Source organism: Tiliqua scincoides, chromosome 5, assembly GCF_035046505.1.
Source record: "Tiliqua scincoides isolate rTilSci1 chromosome 5, rTilSci1.hap2, whole genome shotgun sequence".
In the NCBI taxonomy this organism is placed as follows: Eukaryota; Metazoa; Chordata; class Lepidosauria; order Squamata; family Scincidae; genus Tiliqua; species Tiliqua scincoides.
In genome coordinates, this window is record NC_089825.1 from 10,967,728 (window position 1) to 10,986,641 (window position 18,914).

General features: G+C 41.6%; 1 protein-coding gene across 6 annotated transcripts in view; it reads right to left on the reverse strand.

The window, feature by feature from the left end:
- Window positions 1–18,914, reverse strand: part of DIP2C (disco interacting protein 2 homolog C) — a 315,383-nt gene continuing 296,469 nt past the window's right edge. For 3 of the 6 annotated variants that reach the window (XM_066626987.1, XM_066626985.1, XM_066626983.1), the window contains 7 exons: window positions 17,534–17,563; window positions 15,352–15,413; window positions 8,454–8,511; window positions 6,812–6,886; window positions 5,768–5,942; window positions 4,935–5,058; window positions 1–3,817 (listed from right to left, as the gene is read on the reverse strand). In XM_066626987.1, coding sequence (XP_066483084.1) covers window positions 3,565–3,817; window positions 4,935–5,058; window positions 5,768–5,942; window positions 6,812–6,886; window positions 8,454–8,511; window positions 15,352–15,413; window positions 17,534–17,563 — 777 coding nt within the window. In that variant the 3' untranslated portion in view covers window positions 1–3,564. The remainder of the gene's footprint in view (window positions 3,818–4,934; window positions 5,059–5,767; window positions 5,943–6,811; window positions 6,887–8,453; window positions 8,512–15,351; window positions 15,414–17,533; window positions 17,564–18,914) is intronic. The other 3 variants (XM_066626988.1, XM_066626986.1, XM_066626984.1) reach the window with 1 other exon arrangement.

Here is an 18,914-nt window from a genome sequence, read left to right on the forward strand (position 1 = left end):
TTTTCAGAGCAACAAAAATAAAAGCTTTTATTTGTTCATTTGAATATAAAACAGGCGTTATCACAGATGTACAAAGCGTACTGGTGGTTTAACATACAAGAAGGTTGCTATTCTTTTGCACATAAAAATTTTTGTTTGAAACTGTGATTGGCTGAGTTACATGAATTTCTCTAACCAGTCACCACACTCTATGAAATAACGCTGCTAACATTCAACTGATAAAAGGGACCGTCTTCCCTTGGGTAAAGTGTCAAGCAGGATTAAATATATATAATAAACAAGCACCATGAGGAATCTGCTCCTGTTTGATTAGTTTTGTGTTTAAATGTTCATTGTGTACCCTTCTCCTTTCTTTCTTTCTTTTTCTTCTTTTTAGTGTGCATGTGCATCAAGGTTGATTACATGGTTTTGTCTGACTTCAAAAGCACAAGGTCACAAGACAAACATTTTATACATTCTCATGAATGGTTTATCTACAGTACAGTTTCTAATACAGAACAATCCATCTTTATTGCTGAATCTGATGGTATGTGTGTTTCCTCTCGACTTGCACGATAAACCTCGGAATTCAGTTTATCATTTACTAGAATTTACCAGAGTTCAGAATTTACAACCACCACAGATGACAGGTTGCAGAGATCAGTTATTAACTGCCTCATATGACTGCATTGCAGTCCTTTGTCCCCTCCCCAGGAGTGGAAAGTTGACTTAGTGAAGGTTAAAAGTGATGCTTTAACAAAATGACAGCTAAATTTGTGATTTGCAGCACTGAGTTCAGCAATAGCAAGGACATCACAAGTTAGTTCATACACTGTAATTATGCTCATAATCAACGGCTTGTCTGAACCTTACAGCAACTTGATATTTTAAAAAAAAGAAAAAAAAAGAGATATTTCAGGGGACCAAAAACCACGTTTTGACAGAACGCTTCAGGATTGGTCTTGTTTTGGACCACGAGTAGAAATATTCACAAGACAAAATAAACTCTTGAAAAAGGGGTCATTGAAAACTAAAAACAATAAGTTTGCATTGGTGAAATGCTCTGTACTGTACATGCAGACTAAAAAAACCCGTCCCTCATCTTTAAGACAGGAAATAAAAATAAAAGACCTGAAAAAACCCAAATTTTGGATCTTCAGAGCCAAATTAAATCTACAAGGGTAGACAAAAATATTTCCCTAATTCAGGTTCTAGAAAAGAGCTTGTAGCTTTTGTCCTGCAACCGTCTTCGGCATGCATATTCAATAAACAACATCAGCAAGTGAACAATACTTGGGACCACTTTTTAATAAAAAGCATTCTTGGTCTGCTGCTGTTCAGCTTCACCCTCAATCAGACACAGGTCAACCAGGTGAACTGGAATAAATAAAAAATTTTCAAAGGAAGGAAGGAAGAAAGCGAACAAAGGCAGACAATGAAGGAACTAGGAATAGAAGGTTCAGTTTACCCGAAGGCAGTAACATTTTTGAAAGGCAGCTGTGATTCATGTATTTCTGTTCTTCCCCAATTGGCAGATTCCCTTTGGAACTGAGAGACATGGTTCTTTGAAACACCAATTTCAGTTCCTCTGTTTGGCATTGGGACATGTTAGCAGATGCACCAGGTAATGCCAGTTTAGAGTAGCTTTTATGTTATTCTCCAATATTGGGCACAATATAAGAGAGAGATAATTGAAAAACAACAACAAACTTTCTAGGAAGTGTGATTGAGACAGATCAGTCTCCCCCCCTCCCCCCCCCCAATTTCCCCAAACTAAACACAGGCCAGCAGAGTCCAGTAGACAAAATGGTAATTCTTATGCAAAATTACCACTGGGGGGAAAAAAGAAAACTTTTCCTTACCACAAGAAAAAGTTAACGAAAAATACTTTTAAAAAATGATGAAAAACATATTGTGCAACAACATTATGCAGCTAAGAAAAACAGTGCTATTCTTCAACCTGCCTTTTCTAAAGTCTAAGAAGTGTATGAAATACATGCCAGCACAAATATTTATTGTCACCTCCACGGCAAAAGAAAAGAATCCTTCGTAGCGCACCGTTAAAAGTCTTTGGCCGCAAGCAAATTCTACTCCATGACTTGCAGAGAGAACAGGACGTGGAGTGGCTTCCATGAAACCCATTATAGTTTAGTTTCCCTTCCCCCCCCCAGGTTGCCATCAGGATGGGGGTGTCACTGCTCTCCTGGGCACAACGGCTTTGGCCATTCACTTGCAGAGTTGGCCTCACTGTGCCTTCCTCTCAGGCACTGCTGCTACTGCTGTTCTCCAGACTCCCAAATGCACAGGCATGAGCAGAAGTACAGCCAGAAGCCTGGGGTCTGGAGAAGAGCAGGAATCAAGATGCTGGAGACAAAGAGCAACAGTGCGCTGGATGTATGGGCGGCTGGTGGAGCGCAGAAAGCGTTCAACAGGAAGCATTCTGAACCTGGGGCTCTGTGCATACAGGGAACAGGATCACGGCCTTAAAAATTCACTCACTGCCTCACAGGGAGCAGCAAAACTGTTTCCCTTGCTAGTTTCCAGAAGATTCTTTTTAGACAGGGATACTTAGCAATTCAGGACTGCTTTTTCCTTGAAGTTTGTGAATAATGTTTGATTATCTACAGTGGCAGAAGAGACACCATGCAAGTGATGAGTACTGCATCCTTTTAAAACTTTAAAATCTTTTTTGTCATTAGTGAATTTATATTTCATATATATATATTTGATGTGATACTATCCATTCAAGATAATACAACCCTTTTTGTTTTTATATTAGCAAACATTACAAGAGTTTAATATTCTTGAATGTTTCTCTTTTATACTTCTAAAGAGATCAAAATAAATTAAAGGTTTTGTACATAATTACAGAAGTAGTTAACTTATTTTATCTTTTTAGTTTAGTACAAAGATATCTGCAAGTTCATTGCCGAAATACACCTTATTTATAAATTTCTTTGCATCCTAACACTAATAATCAAAGGCTCTTTTCACCTTTCTACTTTCAGCATTTCCAAGGGAGGAAGCTGTTTAAAAACTCTTAAATTTGAGAAGGTGCTGTTTTGGATATTTCCTCGTACCTTAATGAAATTTCCTAAGACAATGGGATAGAAAATGGCTTAAAATTAGTAATGAATCCATTTTGGAAAAGATTTTTATGGACATCTAAAAACAAGCAAACCAAAACAATTCAGTCATATTATGAACTGTTTAAAAATATCCACTTGGAGGGCAGATTAAAAAAAAATTAGCTACTTCGGTTTAACGTAAAATACAAAGCCATATTACTCAGAAAGCAGTATCATCCCAATAAGCAAAAAATAATTCTTTTAAAAAAGTCTAATAATGGGCTTTCCAACAAACTGAAGGCAGTACCCCAAAGTCCTTCTGTGCTAAAGTGTAGTGGTAAAAGCAACACATTTCACATTTTATATCCCGCCAATGACGAACACTTCAAAAAGTCCTAAGAGAAACAGTTCCGTTCTGAAGAGCGTCACTTTCTTACCAGCACATTGTTTAGTGGACGTCAAAAAAAAAAATTTATACATCTAGAGTAAAGTCCCTGGAAGCCTTAAAGAAACCAGACTACATATTGTAGGCCACATAGATGGGATCTAGTTGGTCTGCCAAAAATCCATCTCGTAGGTGCATACGTTGTTTTTCTCCCCGGGAGTTGATAGGGATTACACCAACGTCCACTACCACCACCACCCCTACAATCAGGTAATGTTCCTCCAGGACCACGTTGGTGACCAAAGGAACCAGGTCTAAGGCTTCTTGCTCCGATCCATCCAGCTCAACAACAACGACCAACAAATTTGTCCAGGTAAACACAGCGCTGAAATGTAAAGAGGAAACTCACATTATTATTAAGCATGGTATTCGCCATTCTCAGTGCTTGAGATCTTAGAGAACTGCTGCTTGTCAGAGAAGATAGTACTGGGAGGAAAAGGAAAGCAATTCTTTCCTTTTTAAGGGATAAGAAAGGCATCATCTGAGCTCTAACACATGTACTTGTCAACTCATTAACCTCCAAGAGTTGACAATGAAAAGCCTAAATCAGATTGATGAGCTTAGAATCTTGCACTGCATGCAGACACACCACAAAAGCCACTTCTTCCCAGTGTGCCTCTAGCAATCATAAATCAGAATAAAACCTGGTACAAACTGGCCTACAACTATTTTAAGATCTTTTAGAATTCTGTTAGGGTAACAGAATGTATACATTGCAACACAATGAGTGAATGAGTGCATGCAAATTAGAAGTCCTATGAACTAGGACAGTGTCAGGACCCACTGGGTGGGTCATGAGCCAATTTCAGGTGGGTCGTGCAGTACCTAGCTCAGACACCATTGAAAATGGAGCTGAAAATACAGGGTACAGGCCAGGCTCCCAGTGGGAGAGAGGCATGGTGCTTTCCCCTGAATAGGTGAGACGATGGGGTGCTGGGGAGGGCTGTGTGGTTGGAGAAAGAGCCAAGTCTGCGTTTGCTTTGAGTACTGAGCTGGAACGTTTGAATTCTGAGATATCCAAGATAATAGCACAAGCACCCAACGTAACGGGACCTTTAAGCTAATCACGGCTTAGGTTTGAAGCCTGAATGGATGATGTCACTTGCAGCTATGACATCACTTCTGGTGGGTCCTGACAGATTATCATTCTAAAAAGTGGGCCCTGGTGCTAAAAAGTTTGACAATAACTGATCTAGGAAACCACCGTATGGCAAAACCATACTACTGTCAAGATTAAATATGAAATTGGTATGCAGGCCACATCCATGCCAATGATAACAGGGAAAGATGGATGGGATGGCTGAATTGCAAGTTAAAACCTTCTGTGACCTCAGAGAAACTCATCCGTGGCCAACCTTCTCCCCATATGTTTAGGACATAAGTTTATGTGAATGAACACACATGTCCAGGCATAGGAAAAAGCAGCCCAAGACCCAACTCACCACTCTGTAATGCTTTTGTGAGCTCTAATTACAGATGTCTCAATATCGATGGGGTGATACCTCATTCCTCGCAATTCCATGGCTTCATCCAGTGCACCTACCACATAAAGGGCATCATGCCGTTCTGGTTTCAAGAGAAGGAAACAAAACAAAAATTATATAAATAACATTCAGTGTTAAAATCATTTACACAAGGCAAGAAAAACAGAAACCTTGAAGCATTTGGTTTTGCCTAAAAGAGTAGGCACTATTTAAAAAACAAAACAAAAAAACCTCAAATACATTTCTACTTTGCCTTAATACATACTGGTTCAAGGAGGCTAGCAACCCAAAATATGCAAACACAAAAACAAGAAAATAAGGTGACAAAACTAACCCAAAGCACCAATTAAAATAGCATTAGCACTTAAAAAGCCAAAGAATGAACATGTCAAAAAGCACATGCAAAGAAAGCCACTCACACTATCATTTTTAGTGTGCAAAAGAGATAGGCCTAAAAAAGATGCAAAGGTAAAAATAATACATTTTTTAAAATGCAGCAGTACTTGAGTGCAGGTAACAAAATGGCATAATCCTAACCAGGTCTACTCAGAAGTAAGTCCTATTTTGTTCAATAGGGCTTAATCTCAGGAAAGTGTGGTTAAGATTGCAGCCTCAGTCAATTTAGCTCAGTCAGCTGATGTGTGCATCAATGCCAAAAAGCCCCTCAGGAGCAGGACAAGCACCGAAGGTAATAAACATGAATATCACTGAAAAGCGCCGTATTAGCGAAGCGCTCTGTATTAGCAAAGCACATCTGTATACATTTTTGGAGAGGCAGCCTGAAAACATACCCCCATTTGCATCTGTAAGTTCTGTTCTTCTCAGGAATCCCAAATAGCCAGTCCGTGCCCAGATAGTTTGTGTGTCTCCAAAACTAAGCCTTGAATTAAAATGATCCGATTGCAAGGATTCATCACCGTAGATAGTAAAGTAACCACTGGCATTGTGAGCACTATGAACCCATATCTAGGTTTAAGGGGGGAAAAAAGTTACATTTTCTTTTTAGCTTATCAGTAGACAATTAAGCAACTGGCATTCTCTGGTATACTGCCTCTGAACAGAGAGGCCCAATATATTAGGCATCATCAACAGCCACGGACAGACCTCTTCTCCATGCATTAGTCTAACCCAGTAGTTCCCAAACTTTTTCGACTTGACCTGGTAGCTTGACCTTGGTAGCTCCCTTGACCTACTGGCCCTTTGACTGCAGCTCCCCATTAAGGCTACAATCCAATACATTGAACAGGGCAGCAGGTTTTTCCTCAAGGATTCCGAAGCTCCCCTGACAGGTTTCCACAGCTCCCCAGGCTCACAGTTTGGGAGCCACTGGTCTAACCCCATCAGACAGCCATTTATGTCAGGGGGCACTGTCAACCTTGTGGCAGCAAATTTGATGCTTTAGTGATGCACTGCTTGAATTTAGATTTTACAGTTCTGAGGTGCAAAGAACAGTTCCAAGCAAAGAAAAAACGCTGTGAAGCTAACATGTGATAACATTAGTTTAAAAAGGAAACATTATAATCCTTTTACTCTGCAACTCTATACCCAAAATAAGAAGTTGGTTGGATAGAAAAATCTGAATTTAAAAAAGCAGCCTAAAAAAAATATACATAGATAGGTAATTACTGGTTTCAGCTGTGACAAGACAAAATAGTTTGTAACTTGCCTGCTATTAATTTCACACATTTACATCAAGCTGCATGAGGTACACCTACTAGAGCAGGCCGTTTGTTACACACTTATTAAGGAAAGCTGTTCAAGGAAGGAAAGAAGGAAGGTAGCTTTTAATCAAGTGAAGCAATTCTGCTTCAAGGGAGGCACAGTTTGTGACTCACCTCTCCAAGATGAGAATCTCCCAGGGGACCCTTTGTTTCTGGATTAGCAATAATGATACGAACTCCAGGGAGAATCTATTGAAAGACAAAATGAGTCATATTTATAAGCAGCCAAATGATGTATCTATTCGTTCAGTGGTTGCATAAAACATCTGCTTTGTCCCCCCCAAAGCCTTTCAAGAGTCTCTTACAGCACAATCCTAGGCATGCCTACTCAGAAACAAGTCCCACTGTGTTCAGTGAGGTGTTACTCCCAAGAAAGTGTGCACAGCTTTATAGAAGGAAATGAAAAAAAAAAAATGAGAAATTAATGATGTTTTCCTGGATAAAAAGGACAGGGGGTTACTAGGGGCCCAATCCTACCCAACTTTCCAGTACAGATGCAGCCATACCAATGGGACATGTGCTGCATCCTACAATGGGGGGAGGGGAAAGTCACAGAAACCTGCTTAAAGAAAGGGAATGTTTGTTCCCTTACCCCAAGGCTGCTTTGCTACTGTACTGGCACTGGAAAGTTGGATAGGATTTGGTCCTAAGCCTCTTGAACTTACACCGTAATTATGAAACTTATTTCAGTTGGATAAGTTGTCATTTGTGCCCAAGATTAAAAAGTCACACACACCCTGGCCGTTTATGTACAGTCTGTAAAAATGTTTAGTGGCCTCCAAGATAATGGCAATGTCCATAGAAACATTTCAGGCAAATGAATCACACATGCAACTTCCTTGCAATCAATCTCATGGGCCACAACTGTTCAAAATCCTATGGTAATTCAGAAAACCAGCAGGCCTGCAAGTGATGCATATATAAGATTCAATCTGCACAAAATGCATTTCTAAGTATGTAGGTCTGGGATTAAAAAACCCAAGCCAACCTTAAATCTAACTTCAGACCAGGAATATATGCATAAGGTGACTATTACAGGGGGGCCCATATCAGCAGATTCACTTATCTGGAGATTGGGTCTGCTCCCCCACGCCCCTCTCCTCCAGAGGCAAGGGGAGCTCTGCTACCCTGAACCTCCAGAGGCTCCTCCGAGCCCTACAGTTAAAAAACGCAACTTCTGAAGGGTGGGGGGTAGGTGTTTGACTGCATCCATGGTTTCACATAACTGCGAGAGGTTCCAGAATGGAACCTCCGCTGATGCAGGGCGTGCCTGTATACAGAGTTGGGCTATTAGGACCAATTTGAACTAATGTTAATATTAATAATATGGCTATTGTTATACAGGAAAAACTACATTTATGCACTTCCAGAGTAGCTTGCTGGTGTTAATCTTGAAGTACCAATATAACCTCAGAACTGTGTTATATTTGCTGCAACAGCGCAACACATTTGCTTCAATTAGAGATCCAGATGGATCAAGTGCTATCCTCAGTTGGAAGATGTAGGTCAGTATAGAGAAAAAAAAAGTTGTGAAATACAAGGGCCAAAAGGTGATGAAACACAAGGGGTACTGCTTGCGTTCACACATAGCTTAAATGTATATAAGATAATTTATAGCAGCAGTAACTGCAAAGAAGAAGCTCTGCTTCTTCTTTATATCACACGCTTGTTAGCACAACAAAATATTCTGTGATGTGAACGTATTTTCCTATCAGTCCTTTAATGAGTTATGAGGAGAGTCTTAGGAAGTGTTTACCTTTCCTGATTCCATGAGAGGCAAACTGTGAGGGGATCCTCTTTCTACTAAACGTACTCTGAAAAACAGAGGACAAATGTGAGAAATGCACAAAGAATGCACTGTTGCATACAGTCTCAGTAATACACTTACCCACTATGTTGTGGCATAATGCACATGCGCAAGATTGTAGAACATGCAGGCAGAGCTACCTTAGTTGCAGCTATTGCCATACAGACTGTTTTATACCAGTGCATGTATAGTACCTTCTCTAACAGTCTGTACTGCAATACTCAAAGACCAGCATATTGGAAGAAAGATGGCTTGGATTAAAGCTTTCACTCCAGTAAACCCTCAGTTTAATGGTCTTCCATTTAATGGCCTTTGGAAACAATGGACATTTTCTACTTCATTAAAAAAAATAGTTATATACTTTTTGCATGTTCACATTTTTGATGCCTTCATATTTGCTGCATTAACGGATGCCCCCTTCCCCCCAGTTGTCCGTTAAATCAAAGGCTCCCTGTAATTTGAAATCAAGGTGAGTTTTTGAGTCAGACTTGGGAGAATTTCAGCAACATTCCTAATTTTAATGAATAGCTTTAAATTATCTTTATAAGTTTTTATTACAACTTACAGTAATTGCTTACAATAATGAACAACAAAAATACAATATTATGACAATGAGGTATGCCACCTCATGGGCTTTTCTTGAGCCAAAATGTACTAAAATTAGTACAATGGAAATGAAGAATTCAAGTGTGAAGACACTCTTGTACCTTCTTGCAGACACCTCTTTATTTTTATCATTTATATCCCATGCTTCCTCCAAGGAGCTAACATCTACATAGATGGGTAATCTTCACAACAACCTTGAGAAGTAGGTTTGGCTGTGACAAATAACTGTAGCCTTATACCTGAATCTTTTTTTGAAACCACCCCCTTGGTTTTAAACAAGTGCTCCTATTTCCACAAAGGGTCTAACAGAGCACAGAACGAACAGCTAAATCATGTCATCAACTCCTGTCCATAAAGGTAAGAGACCAGGAAAAGGTGTTTTTTATTGGGTTTCTTAAACAACTCCTACCTCTGGCCTTACAGGAAAATTGAAACACACAGAGCCCAGCACTTCCGCTTTAAGTAGCGCCCTCAACAAAAACAGGCAATCATCCAAGTTATAAATCCCCTTTTTACAGCATCAGCAGCACTAATAAAACAGCACCTATCAGATTAGGAGTAAAAAGGGGCATCCAAAAATAAGGGAGCGACTTCCACATGTCCACAGGTGGGGATTCCCTGTGTACGCAGGAATAAGTATGTCAGCAAATTAAAATACCACCCCACAAACAGCCCTGTGAGCTTTCAGGACTTAAACCAAGAAAGATGAAGAACAGAGTGGCTCAAACATGGGATGTCTGCTGGTGGTGTATAATACAACACACTATATGAGGGAGAGCCATTCGGTTGTACTTCTAATGTTCTTGCTAGCTTAAAAAGGCATCTTTTAATTAAAGCAATTACACTTTTACATTGTTTATTTTCTCTCTTCCCTCTACATTCATTTTTTCCTTTTCTATCACACCTATTATATTGCATGCCATTATCTAAAATATTGTAAACCACATTGGGTACATCAGCAGAAAGACAACAACTTTGAAATATGGTAAATAAAAATAAACCATCTAATATCTGGTGTGCTCCCTGGGGCATTTGGTGGGCCGCTGTGAGATACAGGAAGCTGGACTAGATGGGCCTATGGCCTGATTCAGTGGGGCTGTTCTTATGTTAATATCCTAGAAATGCCCACTGGAAATCTAAGGTCAAAGCCACCTGGAGAACTGAATTTGTTCAAGAACATAAAATCCTCTTAACACATGTTAATGGCTACGTAACAAGGAGAAGGCTCTGATGGTTACAAGGTTTAGATTGCTTTGAGATGTTATCCCCTTTCTCTCTTCATACTCAGTTCCAGAGGAACTGGAAAATTAAAGCTACCAGTGACTGGATATTCACTAGTGCAAATTACAAGTCAAGGTCAGATGGATTCCTAACCTGAAGGAGCCTCACAACACAACCTTAATTTCATGCAACCTTCAAAACAGCGAACAGTAGAGAAGTCACGTTTCAAATGGTTACAATGGCATAAAGGGTGGTTGCAACATCCAATTTCAATAGGAGGAACGACAGTCCCCGATCACATGGTAGAGTAGTCAATATGGTCTTGAGAAGCTTCCAGAATAACACCACAAGAAACACCTTGCTGGATCACGCCAAAGGCCCATCTATCTAGTCCAGCTTCCTGTATCTCACAGTGGCCCACCAGATGCCTCAGAGAGCACACAAGACAAAAAGAGACCTGCCTCCTGGTGCCACTCATCCTCACCAGGCATTCTGAGGATATAGAGCAGATGCTGGACAAAACAAAAATGATAACTGCTCATTCTCACACAAACAGTGAATGCAATGTGGGCGAACTAGGGGCTGGTTCACATAAGAGCAGCCCTGCTGGATCAGACCGAAGGCACATCTAGTCCAGTACCCTACATCCCAGTTCACCCAGATACCTTGAGGGAGCCCATGAGCTGAAGATTAAGGCACAAGTCACCTCTCACCACTGCTGTCCTACAACAGGTGTTCTGAATGTGGGGGGAGCACCGTAAGTAATTGCTATTGACAGAAATGCCCTCCTCTCACACCTTTGTTAGCTGAGAATTCTGCAGATGCAGGCTCACCAAGTGGGCTCATGCATGCATTCCCCCTCACAAATCACAGTGCAGAACACTCATTAATAAATGCCTCAACCTTCTACCCTAAAAAGAGAGCCATGGGAGGAAAGCCCCCCCCCCCATAGTGGCCTTGTTTACACAGTTAAATGCAAGCAGGGCTATTGAGCCACTGTTCATGCAGAACTGCTTGCTCAAATGTGTGGGTTGTCCCTAAGCAGTTCCAACATCACAATTCTTTCCCTTACTTTATTAGGTTTACAATCTCCCCTACACAGTTTTTTTACCTGGCCTTCGCTTATCACTGCATAATATAGCAAACAGTGCATGTAGAATATTAAAAGGACACACAATTTAAGAACTTTAACTATTTGAACCATCCATATAAACATCCCTGGCTGCTCAGGTCTGCCATCCAGAAAGGTCTTGCATCACAGCTAGATGATACCTGGGTTCAGGCTTTAGCAAGGAGGGGGAAACAGCCACCAAAAACACTGCAATCTATGCCCTTGGCTAGCATCCTTAGATGCTGCAGAATATCTTGACCTAAGGAGTCAAAAGACCCGGGTGTAAAGAAAGCAGATTTCTAAAATTGGACAGGGTCTGATCATTCAGGATTTTGTTGGTCAAAGCTTGCCAACACTTTTCTAAGTGCCTTATACTTGTTATTGACTTTTATGTTACTCTTTTCTTATTCCTCTGTTCTGTTTTCATAATGTGCTATTTTTACACACAGATTTCCTTGGCTAATGTGCCATGTTCCGGAGCATTTGCTGAGGCTGAGTCAACACCCACATGCTTTTCATAATGCCATGGGCATACCAAATAATGCAGATTGGAAGGAAAGCAGGCATGTCTGAAGCGTGATTCATGCACCCCCTGCTGTAAAGGTCACATAGATCATATCTGGTAATTGCAGAGAAGAAAAGGCCCAGTAAGAGCCTGATCCAGTTCCCAGTCCCACTGCTTCCCCCACAGTTTCTCTGTAAATACAAGGACTAAAGAGATGCTTTGGCTGTAGCCATATCCTTAAGACCCCTAGCAGTAGCATAGCCAGAAGGGGGCTGTACAGGAGACACTGCAATGTGTCATGTAAATGGTCTCTCCCACTTGCCATCGGAACCACATTGGTGGGAGCTGAGTAAGCTTCCACTGGCACCACAGAGCTTAGCTGAAAATTCTAGGGGCTTCTCACTCTGTGACAAAATACCCCAGAAAACAGATAGTCTGCTTTTTGGTACCCTGATTTCTACAACTTTCTCCTGTCCACTGAAGTTACATGGAAATTATCTGGACACTTCTGACTGAGTTTTCTGAACCCAATTACTACAGGTGACTTGATGTGAGACCAATTGAGACTGCAGAAGCTGCATCTCTGCAAGAATGTACTCCAGTGCTTGAAGCAGCTTGCCACTACGCTGTCTTTATGCAGAGGCTGGAATCCACTGGGATTTGATAACCTAGAGATGCTATAGTAACCAGACAATACCGTGTCCTTTTTTGCATTTTTTGTTTCCCTTTATGTATGGCCAAACCTCGCATGATTGGGGAGGGAGGCAAAGGGCATGTACTGAAATCTACAAGACACACATTCTGACTCTCTGACTCTATTTTAGACAAATCCTGCCCCCATAACTTTCTGAAAGTAGCTACAAGGCAAGATCCCACTGCCCCCCACTTGCAATTTAAGCATGGACATATCACATAGGCATATCTGAAGGCATATCACAACAGACAGGCCTGGAACATGAAGCACACCAGCTGAAATGTGAGTATATACAGAGTTGTCTACACTCATACGTTCCTGCCTGTACTCTACAGGCATTCCTTCAAGACATGTTCTCCAGCCTGCCGAGGACCATGCAGGGTCTTTCCTGTGGTTGCACTATGGCTGTGAAATGAAGTGTCAGAGAAGATCCTTCACATTGGTTCCCTTCAAGTGCTCCCTGAGTAATTTTTCTTTTCGGTTCCCCTATAATGAATTCCCCTATAAACTCCAAAAAAGAGGACAGAAAGGCATGGTGTTTTATTTGCTGCTGTTTTGTTTGTCCCCTTTCCTTTTGAATGATTGTATTTCTTGCTTTGTATTTTAGGTACGTTTGCTGCTTTGTGAAATCCATTTTTAAAAGCAGGCTACAAATCCATCAGATAAATCAAGTGTCCCCCATTTCACTGCCCCATTTGCAAGTAGTGAACATGGGGAGGATTTTGGCAATTGTTTTTTTGAGTAGGATTTTTACAGCTGACAGCGATGATGGCAATTCTTTTGTCTTGGCCATCAGGAGGTTCACCATAGCTGCTGCCGGTTTCACAGCAGCGGTAAACAAAGAGGAACTGGCAAAAAGGGACTGTTGCTTCTATGTCCAATTCAAATTTCATTTCAGCTCAGCTTAAGTCAGGTCATGGAAATTTTCTGAACCATGAAACATTTTTATTCTCCACCAATAACTAATGGACCTTCATACACATAGCCAACAGTGAATAAAATCCAACACTTCGGGGTGTCTCTCCTGGCACTCAGATTTTCAAAATTGCAGCCCCTTTACATGTACCGCCATTCTACATTCCCTTACTGTCAAGGGACTGGGGGGGGGAAGGGATTGACATAGAACTGCTGCCCGACTAACCTACTGAACCATTCACTACATTCCAGGCCACGACACTAAGTAGCTTGTTGCATATTTAATACTCTCCAGCATTGCCTAATGCATTTTGCTGAAATCAGCACATGCAGACGCATAATTTAAGATCCAATAAAAGCTTTAACCAGGCGGACGTGCTGGAGAAGGATGGAGAAAGCCAGCAATACACGGAACACGCCATACAGTAAGTTGTAAAGAGTGGCCTCTGCCTGAACGAGGCTTGAAGGGAGAGATTAGTCGTGGAAGGGCTCTGCAGGGGAAACCTTTGTGACAGCAGACAGGCGTCTGGGGGAATCGGGTTAGCGGCAGGTTTGTTTAGTTTTCTTTTCACATTTAAACAGCTGCTAGAGTCCCTAGTTAAGGCAACATGTAAAAATATAGACTCTCAGTGATTCAAATACTGCTCTCCACATCCTCTGCTGCCATTTTCAGCAGAGAAAAACAGCACAGCCCAAGGTTGGGTCCAGGTTTGCAAAGCAATGACCTCTCTCTCAACAGCGAAAGAGGAATACAGGTCAGCCCTCATTATTCGCAGGTTTGGTACCCATGGATTCCAAACCTGTGGGGTGGTCCACCTACTGTAGCCCCCGATGCTCTGGCTGGGTCTGGAGGCCAGGAACAGAAACCCCGCAGATAATTAGGGTTGACCTGTATACTGTCGCTTTGTCAGTAAGCGTAAGAAAGCAGCGCTCTGCTGATTAATGGAACGAAAAATGATTTCCACACCATCAGAAACCAAGCTGTAGGGGCAGGAGAGGGAAGAGAACGCCATCCACGTTAAACCACCTCTGAAGACTTTCCCTCTTCTATCTCCACTTTCTTACGCATCAGGCTTCATCCTACAACCCAAATGCAGAAATACCTGACAAAAGATGCACCACCCCTTTGCCCAGGCCTGCTAGAGTACCCCAGGAGCCTTTGGAGTGGGAAGAACCTGGGGGGGTGGTCCAACCTGAACCCTCTGGAGGCCACATGCAGTCTCCCCAGCTCTCAAAAGGCCTTCTGAGATCTCCATAAGGCCAAAATCACGACTTCCAGTTTTTGGCTGGATTATGGAGGCCTCAGGAGGTCCTCTGGTCATGTTCAGAGGATTTCAGATGCTCAAATCTGCGGACTTCATCAAATCCACAGATTTCAGCATCTGCAGAGGTTCCAGGAACAGATCCCCTTGTGGATACTGAGGGCCCACTTGTATTTATTTAAATGCATCAAAAGCATGAGAAAAATATTTTAACGATCATAGCAATTTTTTTAATTCAAAATACAGCTACTGTAAACTTTTATTTGCTTTGCTAGTGTACACTTTAAAAAAAATATTCTTAATTTGGGCAAGATTTCTCAAATGGGGTCAGGTACAGGTACCTCCAAGAAGAGGCTTCACAGGACGGTACAATTTGGAAAATGGACAGGAGTGAGAGAAAGTTAATTTCAGTCAGAGTCGGGTAGATATTATAAGACAATTACGCTTTAATTATTTTCCCTCTGCTCATCACTGTATGCACTTTCTAGCTTGAATATTGCAAAGTTAAAAAAACTAAAAAACAAATATCATACCTGTCGTGTCTTAAGGCCCTCATGTCAACATACACAGTAGTTGGATCTGGCCCAGATGTGCCCTGTAAAAGAATTCCTTTCAGTTAGCTTTTGGCAACGACAGGTTCTTAGTACACTTTGTAAGTGAAAAATGCATTTTACTTACAATGAAAATTGAAAAAAAAACTCATATTAAATTATTAAAGTAGTAAAACATTGAATATGTTAATATCAGTGGGGGGGAAAACTAATCATACGTTCCTGGGCATACTCAATCTTTTGCTTGCTTATAAGACATGCCTGCATACAAATGTCTAACTGAATCTATTATTGAAAACTAGTGTCAACTAAAGGTTGAGGCTGGTAAGAGGTTGATCTTGGGCACACACCTCTAATACAGACACATTACAAACTTGGCAAAATATAGAGGAATGCAGGAACAACAGTTGGTAATGGCAGAAGCAAGCGGTCAAGTGAGGAGCTTGAAATGCAGACTCACACATGCAAAGGGCTTATTCAAAGCTCATGATGTTAAAAGGGCAGAACGCGCGATACTGACAGATATTATGACTAAGGGGATTTGAGTAGTTATTCCATTTCATTGTTAATGTTCTGCTTAACAAGCATTTAATTCTCTATTTTTCAAGCAAACCTCCTCTACACATAAATCCTCTGTCAATATGAAGCAAGTTATACTGTGCACCTGATAGATATCTCCACCTATTGTGCTCTTCACCTTCCAGCTCACCACAATAGTTCAACCCACCCCACCTAAGTGATTAAGACCCAGATCCTAACCAACTTTCCCACACTGACACAGCTGTGCCAATGGGGCATGTGCTGCATCCTGCAGTTGGGTGGCAGTCACGGAGGCCTCCACAATGTAAGAGAACGTTTATCCTCTTACCTTGGAGCTGCATTGCCCTTACCTTGGTGCAGGAAAGTTGCTTAGGATTGTGCCTTTAACACTCATAAGAAGAGTTTTCTTAGGTACTTTGATAGGGGTCCATTACCTGCTTGACTTCAGCCAGGCAGAAAACTCAAAGAACATACCCGACATACCCGTCTAACGTACTATATGCTGTAGTTCAGACCTATTTACATTGGGAATCTGACTAGTCAAATTCTATTAGTTTCCTAACAAGCTTCAAGATCTATGATTCAACAGCAGTTTTGTAACTTTCTGCACCAGCTGAAGGCCACTTTTGCCAATGCGTTGGCACAAGTTTCAGGTGTAGATTTCAGACCTCAGAATGACAATGTGTCTACACACACTTGCACATTTTGCACAAAGTGCATATTCACACACCTGCACTCAATGGGGAGCCACAGCGAGCTGAAGCCCCATGTAAGCATAGGAACACTTGGTGTCAACCTGAGTTTGAATCTTCATAATGTGCAAAAGGGTTCAGTGCTCTTTGGACAAGACACAACAACTGCTGTGCTGGCAGAACATGGCAAAGTAGGATCTTTTGCCGATATTTGGGGGCATATACCAGGAGGGGCAGGTGTTGGTTAACAGCTACACAGCGAAAGTTAAGAGAAAGAACATAGTGCTCCTTTTCATTTGTTGGCAATATACTGTATTTGTGCTCGCTTTGTCTGTACTGGTAAAATTGTAACCCAAACAGGGCAAGAGACACAACTGCACAGGGAACACTTACTAAGACACCGACCAGCAACCCACCACCAAGACAGAAAGAGAGACTTACAGGAGAGACAGCATGCACATAAGCCACTCCAGCTTGTTATAAAGCCAACACAAACACAAAATCCTATCTAGCTGTTTACAGGGTATGGTTTTCAATGTGCTAATTGACTCAGCAGTGTTACAGACTAGTGCTGAGTGGAGAAGTTCATTTCAAGCATCTGTAATGGACTGGGGGGCGGGGAGAAGAATCCATCTAAAAATGATACTGTAGGAAATGTTTTCATTGTTGGCAGAACCAGTTTATGAAATCGACTGAGACAATTTGAACATGACATCTAAACCTGGACTTTTTCTTTTTCTATCATTAATGAGATGACCAACTCTTGATTAAGACTGACCCAGATCAAAACTATGGGCTCTCATTTCCTACCCAAATACCATTGCTGAAGGATTTGGAAACCTGAACCCTCCACGAAAGACTCTCCGGACTTCATCTAGTCTGTCCCACTGTTAGGAGAGGATAGGTGGGTATTTTAGACAAAAATCCCCTACCTGCTCGGCCAGTTTCCCCAGCCTGTGTGGCTACAGCAGCAGGAATAGGAGGGATATGGGAAGAAGGAAGACAGTAACACATGAAAAAAAAATTAAAAATGGGAATGGAGGGTGGGAGGGAAATAAAAGAGGATAATGCAAAAAGCAGGGAGTAAAATAAAAAGAAAAAATCATGTCAAATATGGGAATTTTACAAATTAACCGTTATACTACTAAAGGTTCAAAAAAAAAAAGTGAGGTGTTGACATTTTAGTAGTGCAAACAGAAGAGACAGCAACAAACTTGCTAACCCTGAACAAATGAACAGACTTCAACAATTTACAAGACAGTATAGACAATATTGTTAGCGGACAGTGTGTCCTGAGAATTCTTTTAAGAGGAAATACTGCAGCCTCGCTCAGTGTTTCTTAAATTCCCAAGACAGAGAGGTGTACTTTTTCTAAATTATATGAATTAACTGAAGCTGCCTTATACAGAGCCAAACCACTGATCCATTTAGGTCAGGATTGTCTCCACTGACTGGCAATAGCTCTCCAGGGTTTCAGGCCAGGGGATTTTCCAGCACCACTTGCAGATTCCAGAGATGAAACCTGAAAGCTTCTGCAAGCAAAGGAGGTGTTGTGCCACTGAGCGACAGTCTCCCCCCATAAAGATGTAACACCACAGTGCAAGAGCAAGAACTACTCACTCTCAGAGTCACCCACCCTCTGAATTTCTGAATGAGTCATTGTCAGGCAGGTCTCCTCTGAAGATTCTTTCACTATGTTCCTCTGCAACAGGAGCAGCAATTTTGAGATCCAGTCACACGCCATGCAGACGCATGGCAGAATCAGCCGCTCCCTTTCAATGGAAAGTTGACCAGAACAAAGGCCAGGACAGCAAGTTTACAGCGACAAAGCCTTTCATTATTGGTACTAGTATAATTAGTCCTGTCATTCTGAGCAGCTCATTCTGGGGTCTATTTCTCACCAAAGTCTAACCCTTTGTTTGGGCTTTACCACTTCAGACTGCAAGTGGGAGGCCTCACAGACTGAGAGTTCCTTCAAATAAAAATTCCCTCCACATAAAGAACGGGATGGTAGAGAGAACAGTTGTAGCCAGGCAGGAGGTCTGGTCTAGAGGGTTGAGCCTCCATTTGCCTGAAGGTAACATCTGAAAGTCGCCAGTTCGAGGCCACCGGCACCGTGCGACCTTGAAGCAGCTGACAAGCTGAGCCGAGTTGTTCCATCTGCTCTGAGCGTGGGAGGATGGAGGCCAGAATGTGCGGTCAGATCAAGAACGAACCATCTGATTGTTCTGGTTTCTTGAAAGATAGAACCTTTCTAATTGTAAAAATCCTTATGGGGATTTAAATTGCGTGCCCATGTAAACCGCCTTGAAT